Below are 17,560 nucleotides of genomic sequence, written 5' to 3' on the forward strand. Positions count from 1 at the left end.
AAATAAATTTAATCGTTTTCATGAATAGCGTGTATTTTCTGTTAGTCTAGCTGTATTAGGAATTACTCCACATAAATTATATTGGTATGTCCGTGCTAAGGCTACATACTGGTACAGGATACTGTTTGTACCTGTGTTCTAAATGCTTCAGGGGTCGCTCTCTTTACACCTTAATTTAACATCGTATCTGAGAGATGTCCCTAACCGAAGCAGCCAGGTAAACGTAGTCCTTTCCACAAGGAAATTCTCGAGGGCTCAATGTAGGAGAATAGGATTTGAACTAAAGACCTTTGAGGTTTAGCTAAATACCCATAAAGTTACACTACACCACCCAATACTGGTCTTTTACGGTTACAATGTACTGTAGGTCCAACATACCGAGTTGATATACGGTAACTGTACCTCAATGAAAATTTGTTCTTCAGTATAAAATGACCAAAAAATGACTAAATATATTGCAACTTAAAAGAGAATGACAGGACCATCAGATGATACCAAATGCAGATTTACTTCATAAATGTATGATGTGATCACAAACAAAAAGCACACCCTACCCTTCTGTATCAACCAAGCTTTTGGAACTGCCATCTTTTGACACATGTAGCTTCAAATTATTGCACAGTCTTTATAAGTGGGAACGACAATAGACCAGGCTAAACAATAACTGATGAATAAATATTAGTACGGATGTGCAATCAAATGATGGAACCTTGGCATCGAAAGTCTGTTACTAGAAAAAGTAGTTAGGAGTGAGCAAAATGGTAGGAAAAGAAAAAGATTCAAGTGATGAGGCTTTGGATTTTCGAGAAAAACAACAAAACATCTTGCTCTCTTATCTTGTTTGTCAAGCAACAGACTTAAGTTTGGATGATACAATCTAGGTATGATATGAACATTAAACTTGAATATAGTTATAATGGTAATCAACAAATAAAAATACATCACACTTGATATTTCCAACAAGCTCCACAACATGTTCACCCAGGTCGCTTAGGACAAGTTGGACAGTAAAACTGACTAAAATCATTTTGCAATATTTTGTATTACTGTATATTCTCAACTGCTTGGATGCATATAACAAAAATGCTTTTTGATCACCTGAAGCTTTTGCTTACAAGGGCCCATTGGCACGACAATCAAATATATGCAGAGAATCTAAGATGGCATGAGAAAATGACTGTATGTATGTCTCATTATCTTGTAGTAACTTCATATATGTCACACTATACATGTCATGGCTACACTCATGCACACAGTATAGTCAAGGCTGACAGTTAACAGTTTGAACTGTGTATGCATTAGGTCAAAGGTAAAGGCCCCTAAGTTGTAAACAGTAAACAGTCTGGACTATGCTTGATACTGACGTGTCCAAACATACTTTGTTTATGTCTTAGGGGTCTTCATCTTTGAGAAATTACCCATTGTGCCTCATACTGTGCATGTGCAGTTTACACTGAACCAGCTTATACCAATCATGATTGTAAAATACTGTAAGTTACACAAATGGGTAGTTACACATGTGCAAAACATGAACCTGTTGACAGAAATAGATTTGGCTCCACCTACGAGGTGTCACCAAAAAAATAACCATATGCATGCCACTTTACTGTACCAATTACTGTACAAGATTACACAATGTACGTACAAATGCCAACGCTTACCCAAGTCTTTTACAAGTACTTCAAATAACATTTTGAACCATAAACTGCCATTTCAAAAATACTTTTCTTAATCTTGTGTCAGCTACTTTTTATCTAAGCATACAAGTATTTTTTCTAGAATTGCATGTACAAGTTTTGAGAGAAGGCCATGAGTACTCAATGTCATAAGCCCACAATGTTTAATACTTGAATTTGTACATGTGTTATTTCAAGTGTTAATTCTACCTCTAAAACCTTGTTGTTGTTATCTATCTCTAGGTACTGAAAGAAGCAACCCTAGATCAGTTAGCTTCAAACGTTTTTCAGCAAATCCACATTTTTCATTCTGATGTGATTTTGAACAAGCAAGATATCACAAATACTGTGTAACTCACACCTACATAGTTCAAAGGTGGGATAAAGGCATTATATCTGGAACTTTTTTGTCAAGCAGTGCCCCCCAGTGATAATTCTTGGAACTTCAATTCTTTGTAGAAAAAAATGCTTATCAAACTCTACATGACTGCTTCTTAGTTGATATTCCTTCATACGAATGTTGTTCTTATTTCTGTATACCACTGAGCTTATCCAAGAAGCTTTCATCATTGATGAAAGTTCCTTGGCTTATCCGAAGAACATGTAATACGATCCAAAGATACAGTCAAACCTGCACAAGTGACCACTTCTACGTAAGGACCACCTGGCCAATGTGACCGTTTTGTTGTGGTCGATTAGGAAATTTGTCCCATTGACACAAGCATACTGCCTATAGTGACCACCTCTCTATATAGACCAGTCCACTCGGTGGTCTTCTTATGCAGTTTTGACTGTATACGAAACATAGCAATGACTGAATCACAAAAACAAGGTGTGACAATATGTCGGATAAAACGCTTTTGCCATGGCACGGTAGACATCCGGGCGCTAGCAGAAACCCTCGTCCTACTACCACTGCTTTTTTCTCTCATCCACGCTGACTCCCCCGGGGCCTAGCGCCACCACGAGCAACAGTCCACCAATCACGGACATGGTCTGGAAGAAGTCGTACTTTAGGAAGTCGCGCATGGGCTTGTAGTCTGGGATGTTCCACCAGTCGTTCAGGTAGAAGTTGAGGAGGGTGAGCTGGACCACCAGCACTAGTGCAGACAGCTTCGTCTTGTATCCCACGGCGATGAGTATGATGAGACAGAGGCCCACTATGTTCTGAAAAGCCTGGACGTATCCCTGCAGAGGTGACAAAAAACGTGCAAAACTATCATTACTGAAACTGCATAAGAATGTATGTACTTTAGGGTGATTCAATTTTCTGCGTAGTGGCGTGCATAGTCCTGTGGTAAGCAGCTCTGACTCTGGAACTATGATCCGTAAGTTCGATCCAGCCAATACAATTTGTATGTTTCATAGTTATTAGTACGTTTCACATAGTACATTACGATAAAGGATAGACATCCTAGTAATAAGATACGCCAAATTCAGTTACTTGAGCCACTGGGTATGCTTTTCGAAATGTTCAAACCGTTTCCAAAATCACCTCCAGTTGCTTGACTATAACTACTTTTCCACATTGTGTTTTGTACGTTTTTTCTTCAAAGTCATACATTTTTTCAGGGATTTGTGAGGTTTTCATAAAATTCATGCTCATGCTATAGAAAGCCCAGTTATAGAACTGTAATTTCCAACAGAAAATTTGGTCTCACCCAATTTTTGTGTGTGTGTGTGTGTTGGAAATTACAGTTAAACTAGTACTATAATGATTTTTACCAACAAGTTAAGAAAGCCGAGTTGTTGTACTTACAGCCCCAAATCGTATAAGTGTGAGAAACATGAGGATGAGCAGGATACGTCCGGCCAGCTGCATGTAAGTCTTGGGGTTGTTGTCTCCCATGGTAGGGACTCCTGCAAATAGGCTCCGCCCCTCAGCCTTACTCTCAGCCAATAGGAGAAGGAGACCCCCTGCGAGGGCCATGTTCCTGATTGGTGGGAACAAGAAAACTTTGTGAGTGGTCCATAGATACAAGTAGTTTCAGAAATGTTGCAGTGTAAAGGTGGTATCTCACTGAATTTGGGGCACCGGTGTGGCACTGCAGGGTTTTGTTCACTGCGGCACTGTTGTTATTTTTGCTGATTATTTTATAATCTAGATGTTGTTTAATACGTAAAAGGATGACTTAGAAGACAACAAAATGCACAAAACGTAAGAAAATTTGCTCTTTTTCTCTGAAATTCGTTGAGTATCTTTCAAAGCCCACAGTGCCGCACCAGTGCCGCAAGTACAGTGAGATACCACATTAAGGAAAATGTTTTACATAAAATAGTATATTTGCCATCTCACCTCATTAAGAAGTTGAGGTCCCACAGAATACTGTAAGCTATAGTCTGCAAAAACAGGAGGAAAAACAATCATTTAGTTCAATCATCAAGAACCTACCAACATTAGTTTAAAATGCCCAAAGCCTTTAGAAATCCTTAACCATACAGACATATTTTTTAGGGAAGCTGACAAAACAACATAATACAAGTACACAAGATAAGCTTTTCATACATAAAGATAGAAATAACAATCATAGATTTGAATATCCAATACATCAATGTCTAATTAAACCAAGACTTTTCTAGTCCTCCCCTATAGCCTAGTAATACTAACCTATATAATATTGGCAGTGTCTCTTTGTCCTCATAAGGAAATTGTTTTATTTGCATAAGAGGAGAAAATGACTAGGCAGCTACACTGTATAATAGGTTTGAATACTATTAGCCAATTGCACCTATCTTACAGCCCCAGTCACACATCAGGGCTCGAAATACTTCTTTCTGCATACCTTCACTGGTGCAGGTAACATTGAAAATTACCTGCACCAGACAAATTTTACCTGCACCACTATGAATGTAGCAAGTATGGATCATATTAAAATTGTTCTGGAACCATTGTTAATTTTTCTTTTATACCTTATAGGTGGTAAAATTTAATGAGTGTTTAAGTGACCTACATTAAAGGACATTTACAATGTATGTATAAAACCCAGTACATGGACCAGTGCAGGTTAGGTGCAGGTAGACACCAGAAATACCTGCACAGCTCCAATTTTACCTGCACTAACCTGCATATGCAGGTGGTATTTCAAGCCATATGCATAGCCATGGTTTGCAGTTGTTTGGTGAGGTTTCCAATCTCTAGAACTAGAAGTCGTTTTTGACAGCCAAATTTCAAAAAATGAAAGTGGGAACCTTCATATTTTGCTTGGATTCAATGAGAGGAATAAATAAAGGATGGATTACAGGCTACGTACAAGTCACAAACTAGTGCTGATCTTGGTTGGGGAGTGGTTGAGAGTAAAGTCATGGAAAGGTCCTGAATGTGTGATAGGGGCTTTATAAATTATGCATTTCATCTGACATACCGATGAATACAACTGCATCTACATTTAAATTTAAAAACAATGAGACATACTGAAGACTCATAAAACTCTTAAACATCAAGATTCAAAGATGTTTATTCTGCTTAGTCCCTTCATACATTAAATAACTACAGCTTGCTCAAAACAGCAGTCATATGTCTTAATAACTAATCACATGAACATGAATGCTTGAACATGAGTCATGATTCACAAACTGACAAAGTCTTCTATGTCACTATCACAAAACATGATTATATCCATAATACAGTACAAAATTTTAATGCCCTACTTTAACTTGAGTCATGATTATACATTCTGTTTTTTACTTAAGGTTTTTCTAAAAAATACAAGTGTAACATTGGTAATGGGGGCGGGAATAGCAAAAATAATGTTCTGTATAAAAAAAAGATCAGCTCCTTCAAGGAAAGATTTCCAAAGTTTTCTTCATAAAGCTAGCAAACTGTAAAGATATCAATGAACAAAAATAAATGTCAAGAATAATAAGGACTTGTCCTGTAAAAGTTGGTTGTGAAAATATTACAAATTTCTGAAACTCATTTCTTAGTGAATTTTCTCATTGTTGGAGTTTGGCAGTATGTGCAGTATGGCCCATTTACAACAATTAATTGTCACTATACTATGAAAATTCAGCAGAGTCCAGGGTTCTAGCCAGGATTTCATTTTAGTGTTATGGCTGTGGTAAGGTAGCAAAGCAACCAATCGGGGGTGGTGTTATGGAAGGGAAGGTATTGGCCCTTCCGCACTACACAGAGGACATTTTAAAAATGTTGGGTAAAAATTGGCATTCTAAGGGTACCCACGAGCGAACTTACCATAAAACTTTTTACAACACAATGTCATGTAATTTGAAGGATTTTTTGGTCAATTTGGAGGGTCATATGTTTTTTCCATATTTGACTAGAGTAAGACGTTATTCCACAGTTGAATATTAGCAAAGTACCACTACACTAGTTGAAAATTAGGGAGGTGGCCCTCATTTAGCGTGGCTGTCACTAAATTATAGCGTGGTGGCCTAAATGGCCTACACTAAAATACACTAGCTAGAACCCTGGACAATCTTCTGAGGGGTTTAAGATCAAATCCAACCAAGAAAATATAACCTTTAAGTTTTTAAAACTTGCTGGGTGAAAAAAATCCCCTAAATGCACACATACAGTGGTATGTTCATACATTTTTCAGTCCACAAAAACAACTGAGACTTTTTCAAATACTGCAGTTCAGAGATTTTACAAAATTTAGGTGGCTTGGCACATATTTCTAGTTTGCAGAGCAAAAATAAACAAAAGAACATACATTTGTACTTATTAGAGCACATTATAAATGTTAATGGCACACAGCGTACTAAACTTCCTTGAGAAGATTTACCTTTAGTTATCAGTGTTCTGCCCTTTGAAATTGACTGTTTCAAAGTTTTAATGCAGAAACTATTTTTCCAACAAGATGGACATTCTAGGATACTACTACTAGAAGTGCAGTATTAGGGGTGGGTACAGATACATACCGTTTTTCTTGTTCGTCTGGTAATAAAGAAACGACCTGAAAATACCAGTAGATCGGATTTTGGACTGGCTAGAAAATGTCCAGATTATATTGGCAGGGTTTTTACGCATTTAGGCGCTTACCAGTTCAAGAAAATAACAACAGGGAAGTAGTGTAGAGTTTATAGTCATTTCTACTGTCAAACTTAAAGATTTTACATGAAGATGGATCTTAAAACTCCAGTGGGGATCGTCTACTCCAAATAGATTCCTTTGTGGAAAATTGTTTTGAGTATAGCCCATTAACAAGTTTTCACAAACTAGTTCCAGGTTCAGGTCAAGACTTGGACCTGATCCTCTGGACTTAAACTGGACCTGTCCCTGAATTTTCTGTACCATTACCCACCCCTATTTAGTATAGTACTTGTTAAAAGAATTCTAGGAATGACTGCGATTCACTTTAACTATCCATATCTGCTGCTTGCAATATCAATAAGGACCGAACCATTGTACCCACCCTAGTGACAACATTTATCTAAGTTCTAGCTGTGAATTTCAAAAATTGAGTTTGACCATACCAGCAACAGTGCTCACCAAAATTCGTTGTACTTAGAATTTAGAACATTCCATACATTAACTGGCCTTGTTACATCAAGTTGCAAAATAGACCTGATGTTCACAAAATCACAATGGAAAGAGTTTTCCTTACAGCTGGATGCTCCACAAAAAGAGAGCCATTTTCGCTACTGAATTCAGTCTTTTGATTTAATTTAACCCTCCAAATGCAACCTGACAACATCAAATTAACCCCCACACCTTATTACATACATACCTCGTACCTTACTTAACCCATATGGAATTCTACAAGATCTAGCTATCTCAATGCAGCATTTCTTATGCAAAATTCAGCAATGGTAATTAATGAATAGGGCCTTACAAGAAAGTCCTGAAACATTTTATCAATAACAAATGCTTCTGTTTGATACATATCATATCAGATGCAGGGCTGTCTCCAGGACCCGTCACTCTGTCTCAAGACGGAAATTTGCTCGTTGGGACGGACAAAAATTTCACCTTGTCCGTCCAAAAAATTTGAACTTTACGACATGAAACCTATGAAAAGTATTTTCATAAGCTTAAGTTGACAGTTCAACACCTAAAAGCAACGTTTTTTTATCTTTTTTTGTACTTAGAATATTTTTACTGATAAGTATCTTGTCCTTGTCCAAATCCATTTGTATTGTCTGTTTTTGTCAGCAGGGCTAGCCCTTTGTAATAGCTACAGGCTAGCGTTGCGTAGCCCTGGCTGTGTGTGCTGAACAGCTTAATCAATGAACAATAAACAAAACTCAACAACATGGCCTAACAAACAATCAGTGGGAACGGAAAAAATGTCAGAGCTGGAGACAGCCCTGATCAGATGTATTAAAGGCCTGGCAGTAGCGTGCACATGTACGTGTGTTCCCCGGGTTACTCGTATTTCTTCCGTTCGTCCAGACTCAGTGTTCCCGGGCCCATCACCACGACCATCAGCACGCCTCCGATGACGGACAGCGTCTGGAAGAAGTCGTACTTGAGGTAGTCCTGCATGGCGCTGCCCCAGCGGTGCATCCACCACGGGTGCAGGTACACGTTCAGGACGAAGAGTTGGAGACACAGGACCACCGCCGCGTGCTTCGTCTTGTAGCCGATCATCACAAGCACCATGAGGGCGAACCCGACGAGATTCTGCAGCACGTGGAAGTAACCCTTCCCAAACTGCACCAGGGGGAGGAACATCAGCGGAACGGTGATTCGACCAACCAGCTGGAGGTACGTTTTCGGTTTCTTCATCTCATCCTCCTCGGAGGTGGGAACTCCAGCGAGGATCGGCTTGGTTTCCGCGAAGCACTCTGCGAGAAGGAGGATGATGGCACCCGCCAGAGCCAGTTGCCTGTTGGGTACAAGATGGAAAGTCCTGTTCCAACTAGCTCAACAAAAATTATATTTCAATGAACCTAATAAGCTAGTTCACTGTTTGAAGTGCGCATGTGCATTACATGGGTAAAAGTAAAACTTTGGCATTTAACAATGACTGGGAATAGGCTTATTGCAGACTATCATAACAGCTATAATCAGATGCTTGAGCTTTACATATTAGAATTATAAAGACGTATATTATCAACAAATTACACTGTCACAGAATTAATCTTAGTTGAACTTTAAAAGTTTAAGCTACCTGTGCATCTGTAACAGATAATGAATAAGACAAAGCTATATATAAAACAGTGAAGTTTGTCATCTTGCAAATCAGTGTGTGCTAAGAGTTAGTTGAAGCTTGGGACTACTACAAGAATTTAAAGACACAATTAAGACGTATTTAAGGACTTGTCTTACCTGAAGATGTAGTCAAACTCCGTAAACAGGTTATACATGAAGACCTGCAAGGAGAAAACACAGAGCTGCAGGTGCCTGTCCGCCAAAAACACCACCACAAAGAACCTTCGCATCCCGCACCAAAAAAATAAATATCGTCAAGGATAAAAAAGGGACAGCTGAAAGAAGGTAAGACGCTCCAAAGAATCTGAAAGGATGTCTAAATAAAGGGACTGTGGATTATAGCAGGTGGCATAGATTAGAAAATGAACTAGTCTCAAGTACACTATGCAGAAGGCTCCATTCCTGTGGTGTCGCCAAAAATGGGTATGATTTAAGCCTACATGAAGAATATTGTCGGTATGGTTTCAACTTATGATCAAACACACACATTATATTAGTAGAAGACAAGGTTGGAAGTGAGGTTGTATATTAATATAGCATGATGAAGTCAAGACTAATTCATAAAAATCAGAATGAAAAAAAAGTGTGTCATATACTAAAATCAAATGTTCATCCTGTTTTAATCTTAGCTGACCAAAATAGACATGGTCTTCTTTTAAATTTAAGATTCTTAAACCCATGATCTTCTTTATTTTCTACATAACCATGCGCAATTGTTGTGAAATAAAGTATGTACTAATAATATTAATTGATTGATAGCATTTCTTATGGTTCATACATGTACCTGCAACAACTTGGATAAACATATTATAAGTTACCTGCATACAAATAACTGTCAAAGACAAGCCAGTAGCGGGCCCAAATCTTTCATTTTGAGGTCTCATAAATGCACACTTCCATGCGCACACACACACACACACACACACACACAACATGTATGCCCACGCACATACACACACAACACGCACACACATATACATGCACACACACACACACACACACAAACACGCACACACACACAGTAACGCTGCTGAAAACATAACCTTCTTGCCACACACACAAACACACACACACACACACACACACACAAACACGCACACACACACAGTAACGCTGCTGAAAACATAACCTTCTTGCCACACACACACACACACACACACACACACACAGTAATGCTGCTGAAAACATAACCTTCTTGCCACACACACACACACACACACACACACACACACAGTAATGCTGCTGAAAACATAACCTTCTTGCCACACACACACAAACACACACACACACACACAGTAATGCTGCTGAAAACATAACCTTCTTGCCAAAGGTAATAAGACGCGTATGAATACTGTGATGTGACTGTGTAGAACAGAAATGCTCTCATAAAGCAGGAGAAGATGACGTGATTGATGACCATTCACACCACAGGTAGTCTGCTACATGGCACCACAGTTGGCCAGCAGGCCAAATAATGAATCATGAACTAGATACACTACAACAGTTAATCATCAACCTGTTTTTTAGAATAGAATGTCTGTGTTCAAACCTCTGCCCCCAGGGATATTGTGTAAAAAGGATTTCCAGTACTCTACCTATGACTATGATTGCAATGGGGAAGTGTGTAAGACAATGTCCATTGTTCACACCTGTATGAATGTCTGTGTTCAAACCTACGCCCCAGGACATGAGGTATTGTAAAAAAGGATTTCCTGTGCTCGACCTATGAGTATTATATACACAAAAGGGCTTGTAAGACAATGTCCATTGTTCACACCTGTAAGAATGTGTTCAAACCTCCACCCCAGGCCCAGAAGTATCATAAAAAGGATTTCCAGTGATTTACCTATGACTATGATATAGACATAGGGGAAGTGTGTAAGACAAACTCCATTACACACAATACTGTAAGTGCATTTTATCTTCAAGTGGTCTTATGTTTGCGGTTTACGTGGTGACTTTTTCAGACTTCACCATGAAGAACAACTGACAAAATTTTTGCTCTGTCTTCAGTGTGAGGGCATCTTCGAATTCAGGACTCTAGTTGGTCCAATTTCTTATCATTTTTAGAACAGTGCGTCCAAAAGACGCTTAAAGCCTGCATCCATAAAATCAAATCAGCATGGCCTAATACTGTATATCAATAAGACAGTTCGGATAGCTGGCTTTTAGCCAGGAACGTGTCATGGTGTCATCTGGACACATTTTCTTAAAATAACAAGAATTTGACGCACTGGATGCCCTTATACTGGGAGGAAATCCTCTGACAAGCATGAAATTCTGATTGACCAGGGAGACTACCAGGTCATCTGTGGTCACCGGCTTCTACTGTGACCTCTGTAACAGTATTTCTACCTCTTAGGATACCTTAGAATGCACTGTTTTAACTTAAAATCATCAAAAACTCTGCACATGCAATGGAGGGTGGATGCCCCCGGACCCCCTACAATACTCACACTCACTCACTATCCGGTTTATCGTATATTGTTCACTAATTGCGCCTATATCACTTTAACACTACTCACCAAGAAATTTGGACCCCCTATTATACAATAGAAAAGAATCACACTGTTTAGAGAAGCCACAAAGACTTATCCCAACTTCCCCACATTGACAGACGAACAGAAAGCCACCTTTCACTTGAAATCGCAGAACCCACAAATTTTAGAAAAGGTGGGGCTTTTCGTCTCCTTCTGCTTCCAAAAAAGAAGTCAAACCCAACCTGTTAAAGTGTTTAGAAATAGCCAATACTAGTATAAGTAAGAGTAGAATATTGTTCATGACTGTCCATTGTCACCATGTTTATACCATGTACTTGCAATGAGCCCTCGGGCATGAACTTGCAAATAAACTTCTTCTATAAAATCCAAGCTAAATGCCTGAAACAAAAGTAGTGTTTGTAGATGTACCTGTAGGGCGATGATGGCGGAGAGCAGTCCGCAGGCCCACTGCACCTTCTGTCTGCTGAGGATCATCACGCACCCTCCCACCTGTCCCACCAGGTTGATGAAGACGAACAGCGAGGCCAGCAGGTAGCCGCAGCCCCAGGTGGCCTCGATGTAGTCGCGCTGCTCGTTCCACTGGAACCACATGCGGATGCCGTCCTCCAGGAACGTGGAGATGAGGCAGAGGCGCGCGATGTGCGGGAGGACATGCTTGCTGTGCCGTAAAATCTGACAAGAAACGCTCAGTTATCCAAAGATGAAACATCCAACATTCCAAGTTAACTAGGTGTGGGTACCAGTACAGAAAATAAATAATATCAAATAAATAAGAAAGCTGGAACAATATCGCTTTCACGTTCATGATGGACATTCATAATTCCGGATAATTTAGAAACCATTTCAGATCCACCACGCGAGGCGGTTTGGACAAAAAATGTTCGGCATCCAAAATGGAGCATTCATGATGACAAATCTGTTTTGGTGCACTGAAACGTATAGACCCGTTTGCATGTTCACATCATTCATGAATGGGGCCTAATATTGGTTGAATAAATTAAAACCAAACATCTTGACAGGATCTGGTCCAGACAGAACCCAAACCTCTGGACCTACAAACCTGGAACTAGTTACTCCACCCCTAGTTTAGACAACAACTTTTGAAAACTTCAAAACAATGACAACCTATGTCAGTACCCTTGTTTGAAAACTTGTTAGCCGTTTGATATACCATTGAGCTGTTTGAAAAACGACTTGATTAGTTTATTGTGGTATATAAAACCATGCGTTGTAATAACAAATCTCGTCAAAGTTGACAATCAAAACTTTTCACATAATTCCCATGTATTGTCCAAAGAATAAATAATACAGCCATTAAGTTTGTTCTACATGGCTGTATGAAATTGAAAAATTGCCAAAGCCAATATTTTCTCCAGTAAAGGAAGAAGAAAAACAATGTCTGGAATAACGATTGAGAACAACAAAATTTGTGAAGCATTTGTTTATAACAACATAAACAAATGCTTTGCAAATTTTGTTGAAGGTCTATTACAATGCACAAAAGAATACTTTTTTAGTCTACAATACAATCACTATACCCATAATGTGACTAATGCTTTGAAAGTTTGATACGAAACATTAAGTGCCTAAGGTAACAATAACTTCCTGTCCTCTTCTTATCACTATCAGTTACATGAACCGTAATTCCTGTTGTCTGACGTTGAGTTTGACGGAAACATAATCCTTACAAAACAACTACGTTTTGGCAAGGTTACATTGACGTTTCTGAAGTTCCTTGGCAAGCAACCCCTCGGTTGAACGCCATCTTATAAACAAGCACAAATAAAGACACAAAAAGAAAAACAAGATTGATTTACATAGATTGAAATTGATACATCATGTAAACAAAGAAACAAAAACAACTAACAGGCTTCGACACAAAAGCTGTTGTAACATTATAAAAAGGAGTTTTCTGAAAGAAATGAGCATTTTAATTCTATCCATATGGTAACTTTGCGGGAAAGTCACATGGCTTGAGTTGAGATAATTTAAATAGTGAACTTTGAACCTTTTACTAAGGTTCCCTACTAGTAGTTGGGGGACACGTATGTATTTACATCGTGACGATTTAGAGCCATTTTAACGTAAAACAAGCTTCTAAAAATATGAAATCCTAAAGAAAATGCAGACGATACAAGAAGAGAAAACTTCAGGCCCCCCCAAAAATTCATTCGTCCAAAATTCTCTCCCAGTCCAGGCGTTTTAAATTTTGACTTCTCTTTTCGTACACGTGTGCTTCTGTCTAACATCTACAAATTTGCAGCAAATTCCAAACAGATCAAACAACATTTGGGAAAAGATTTGAAGCATTTTCCTGCCCTAAATACGTCAATGTTGACCTAATTTCTCTCTTCCAAATTCTGACTAAACTGTTGTACAAGAGGTTTTCATTCAAACCAAAAATCTGTGACCGCCACTTCCCGTGTCTAACAAGCGGGTTTATACGAATCTACGACCGCTCAAGAAAATATACAAGGACGGGGAAGGGTTGTATCCTTCCTTACCTGATCGGCGACGTCTTCAGCCTTGCTAAGAAGTTCGTTTTGACGCTCCATGGTCGTCTTATCCCGCCACGTCTTCCTTAGCTGCCAAGGAGCACGGACCAAGATGGCGGCGGCTATCCCGGCGTGCCCCGCGCTGCCACGTACACACCCCACGCAAACTTTGACCCAGTGGCCTCTTAAGACTTGAACACTTTTCCCGCCAAAATTTAAATTCTCTTTAAGGGTGTTTGGATATGATACCTGCATAATTATGCATGTAGAATTATGCAGAATGCAGAAGAATTTCAAGAGTGAAAGTACTAGCTTCCCAAGACATTCACACTTTTAACGCCAAGATTTAAATTCTCCTCAGTACAAAATTCAGTAAAGTATTTCATGAGTACTAACGTTGTAGCTAGGAGGTTTACTGAATACAGCACTTGTATCACATGCATTTACCGAATACACTGTGATTGTACGTACCGCTAATCCAAGTTAACTGTATACAATGCAGTTTTACAAAACGTAATTTACCGAATAAAGTGCAATTTTACTTGGCTTTATTCAACTTTACTGAATACATTGTACAGTGCAACTCGACTTGACATCGATATAAGTTTACTGAATACAGTACAATTTAAGTTAACGTTAATTCAAGGTTACTGAAGAAACCACTAATATTGGTTCACTCAAAACATCACCTTCAAATACTGAGCAAGGAGATTTGAAAGAGTAAATATAGATAATCATTTGTTACGTTATACCATACTCTGTGTGGTTCAACACTCCAGACCAGTTAGATTTCATATGATAAAGGTCAAGTTTTTTGGCCAAACTTTCTATTCGCACCCTTGCATCAGTTTCAGGGTGACACATGTACGTACCGTATATTTAAAGAGTTGTCACCAGCTTTTCTGGGGGCTAAACTAAACAGTCAAAGAGCAAATAAAGTTTTACGGAAAGTGTTTTTTTCTGAACAAAAGAGAAAAACAAACAACTAGTATCTCACAGATATTTGTCGATTGACAAAATGTCAAGTCTTTTTGGAAATAATTTCCCAATTTTTATATAACGTTATATCAGACCCTCAGTTAGATACAGTCAGATGATATTCATTATGTCAAGTAGTAACATTATATCGTTCGATACACATCACGTTATGTTTAACCCAGATAGTATACAATATGCGCTCATGTTGTAAGATGGAAACCCCTACTACTATGTACATGTTTCTGTTTTAGTTCCGCATAAAAATCTATGCGGAAACAGTTTCAGACAGTGTCATTGTCGGTCGTGTGACCAAGGTACAGGTCATGTAGTGTAGGCAGGTCTTCAACAACATCCAGCATCCTCTGCGGTAGGGTTTCCACATGATGACGTAGAGAAAAGGGTTGATGACGCTGTTCAACGTCATGAAGCGAGATGAGAACCAATCAAGGCCATCGTCTCTCCACACTCCGAGCTGATTTGTTAGGATTCGTAACTGTGAAGGACAGAAGACAACATGAATTCAATCACGTTCGAACTTTGTTAAAAGTGCCATTCTCTAATTGGTTGAACTGCCAATCATGATTGACAGTCAGGATCAGTTATTAGCATATCCTTACCAGACGGAGATATCCATGCGCGACTCAACTCGTAACAGAAGCTTTCATTGGTCAATACAAAGACTTTTAGTTTCGCAGTATGCCAAGTGAGGAAAGCATGTACTGTAAAATGTGACATAAACCTCGTGTCCCTCCGAAGTGACAGTCAAACAAACACTTCACGTTAATTATTTCTAAAAAGTTTGTGCGGATTTCTCTGACAGAAATAATTAAACTACACATAACAGTTAAATCATTTGCATGCCAGGATCCATGGAATGTTTATTACGGATAGGTGCAGAAATGCATGATTAGATCAAGAGCGCCATTGCGACTATATTGACGTACTAATTACACATATGATTTATGTTGATATTAACGCTAGTTCACCTTAAAAAAACGGGTATTTAGGGATATCAAGTCGACAGACGGTGATTTCAAATTGCAAAAGTTTGAAACCACTGTACTCTTAGTGTTATTTGAAACCAACGTCCGTCGACTTGATATTCCTAAATACACTGTTCTAAGAAACAACGGATATAGGTTTTCCCTGCGGATAAAGGTGAGCTAGAGTTAGATACCATCAATATATCAGCCTACTGTTAGTAACTCACGGTAATAAAATTGGCCTTCATTTTCTTCCAACTGTTGTATTGATTGTACAGCTGTTTGGCCCAAAGGATATTGAAACGGTCATAGTCATCACAGCCAAAGACCAAAAGAAGAAGTGTCACAGTTTGACTCAACTAAATTGACGAAAAACGATATACAGCAAACCCGTACTTACACCAAAGAGAAACCAACAACAGAAGAACACCACCGCAACCACCAGTGTCAGTTTCGTCATCTGAAGCTGAAGCTTTCGATCTCGAGAATCGATCGGCAACTGGTTATTCCCAGATGTGGTGGATACGCTAGGCACCCGCGGACGAAGTTTCCTCAGCCGATACATGTACACACCTAGTATCCCGTTCATTATCACGATTATAAGTAGGCAAATGAAAATATTCAGTAGGTTTAGATACACTACCAGACGGCCCTTTGGCGTTTGGTCAGCCCAGTCGAACATACAGTACGAATTCGGTGGATGGGGCACGTTTCTGTTTAACCCAAAGAGCGGCAAACTCGCCGAGACCGCCGAGTACACAAATATTGAGTAGACCGCTATGATGATTTTCTTATGGTTGCTGGAAAGATGTTTGAAGTAGAAGAAGGGATGGACTAGAGCGATGTACCGTTCAATAGACATCAAGGCGACGGTCATTTGAGATGCGACACTAAAGGCGGTGAAAACAGTTCCGTGGAACGCACAGACACCTTTGGTAAAGATCTTAAGATGGTAGGCGAAGATGATTGGCACAAGGCCGAATGTACAGTTCAGAACATCAGTCCACGCGAGGTACTTTAGGAGAAGGTTAGGGATGGTGGGTCGCTGGTTGAAGACTTCTTGGCTGACCACAATGAAGACGACGTTTGCTAAAACTCCTGCGATCACACCGGGGATGAGGGTGAAATACGACACGTACCAGAGGGCACCAAAGTCGTCAATAGTCGACCCAATGGGCCAGAGAATCCCGTCGTCCGATTCATTCATGGTCCGGGGCGTAAGAAACATCGCGAAGACCTAACGTAGCCTCAATATTTGCCACCTCTCTAAGTATTGCCACACGTCTTGTTGCGGTTAGTCGTCAAAGCCTTAAGAACTCAGAGTAAGAGAAATGGTCTCGTCAAGCGTCGGACAAGAATGTTTTTACGACGCTCTAATGTTAACTGCACTAGCTTCTGATGGACTATTTTCGGTTGCGATGGCCGCCGATGGGGTTGTTTGCGCGACATTGGAATGATCTACGTAGAAGGTCCTTGTTGGTTTGTGTAGTTGTCAATCATGCAGACACGATGTCCACTTATGTAAAGCCCGTGTTGTTTACATTGTACATGTCAAGACCTCCCCCGTCCTGGCCCCGATCACTAGTCAACCAAGGTTGACATGGGTAGCATATCTATCTATCTGTACTCTGTATAACCGGTATAACCGCCGTTCGGCGTAACACTGTGGCACCAGCATAGCTTGGGAACATGTCTGTCTAATTCAAGGCTACTCCTATCTTTCGAGAAAACCATATGCATTTCCCCAACATTTCACAACCGAGCCCCGAATGCTTTCGAATCTGCTTTCGAGACTACTCCAACTATACAT

At 39.5% G+C, this 17,560-nt stretch overlaps 2 protein-coding genes across 3 annotated transcripts; both read right to left on the bottom strand.

Annotated features, from left to right (window-relative positions):
* Positions 1-489: 489 nt before the first annotated feature.
* Positions 490-13,977, bottom strand: LOC118421642 (surfeit locus protein 4-like). Of its 2 annotated transcripts, XM_035829052.1 has the most exons (5): positions 13,799-13,977; positions 11,703-11,966; positions 3,973-4,016; positions 3,436-3,610; positions 490-2,864 (listed from the first exon to the last, which is right to left on the bottom strand). In XM_035829052.1, the coding sequence occupies exons 1-5, from the start codon at positions 13,847-13,849 to the stop codon at positions 2,586-2,588; spliced, it is 813 nt and encodes a 270-aa protein (XP_035684945.1). In that variant the 5' UTR covers positions 13,850-13,977; the 3' UTR covers positions 490-2,585. The 2 variants fall into 2 exon arrangements, with proteins under 2 accessions (XP_035684945.1, XP_035684944.1); XM_035829051.1 differs by lacking the exons at positions 490-2,864; positions 3,436-3,610; positions 3,973-4,016 and adding exons at positions 5,113-8,467; positions 8,911-8,954.
* Positions 13,978-14,671: 694 nt separating this feature from the next.
* On the bottom strand, positions 14,672-17,128 carry LOC118421591 (prostaglandin E2 receptor EP2 subtype-like). Its single transcript, XM_035828940.1, has 2 exons — positions 16,151-17,128; positions 14,672-15,260 (listed from the first exon to the last, which is right to left on the bottom strand). Exons 1-2 carry the CDS (start codon positions 16,976-16,978, stop codon positions 15,033-15,035), a joined length of 1,056 nt encoding a protein of 351 aa, XP_035684833.1. The 5' UTR covers positions 16,979-17,128; the 3' UTR covers positions 14,672-15,032.
* Positions 17,129-17,560: the final 432 nt, after the last annotated feature.

The sequence above is a fragment of the Branchiostoma floridae genome, chromosome 8 (genome assembly GCF_000003815.2).
Source record: "Branchiostoma floridae strain S238N-H82 chromosome 8, Bfl_VNyyK, whole genome shotgun sequence".
NCBI classification, from domain to species: Eukaryota; Metazoa; Chordata; class Leptocardii; order Amphioxiformes; family Branchiostomatidae; genus Branchiostoma; species Branchiostoma floridae.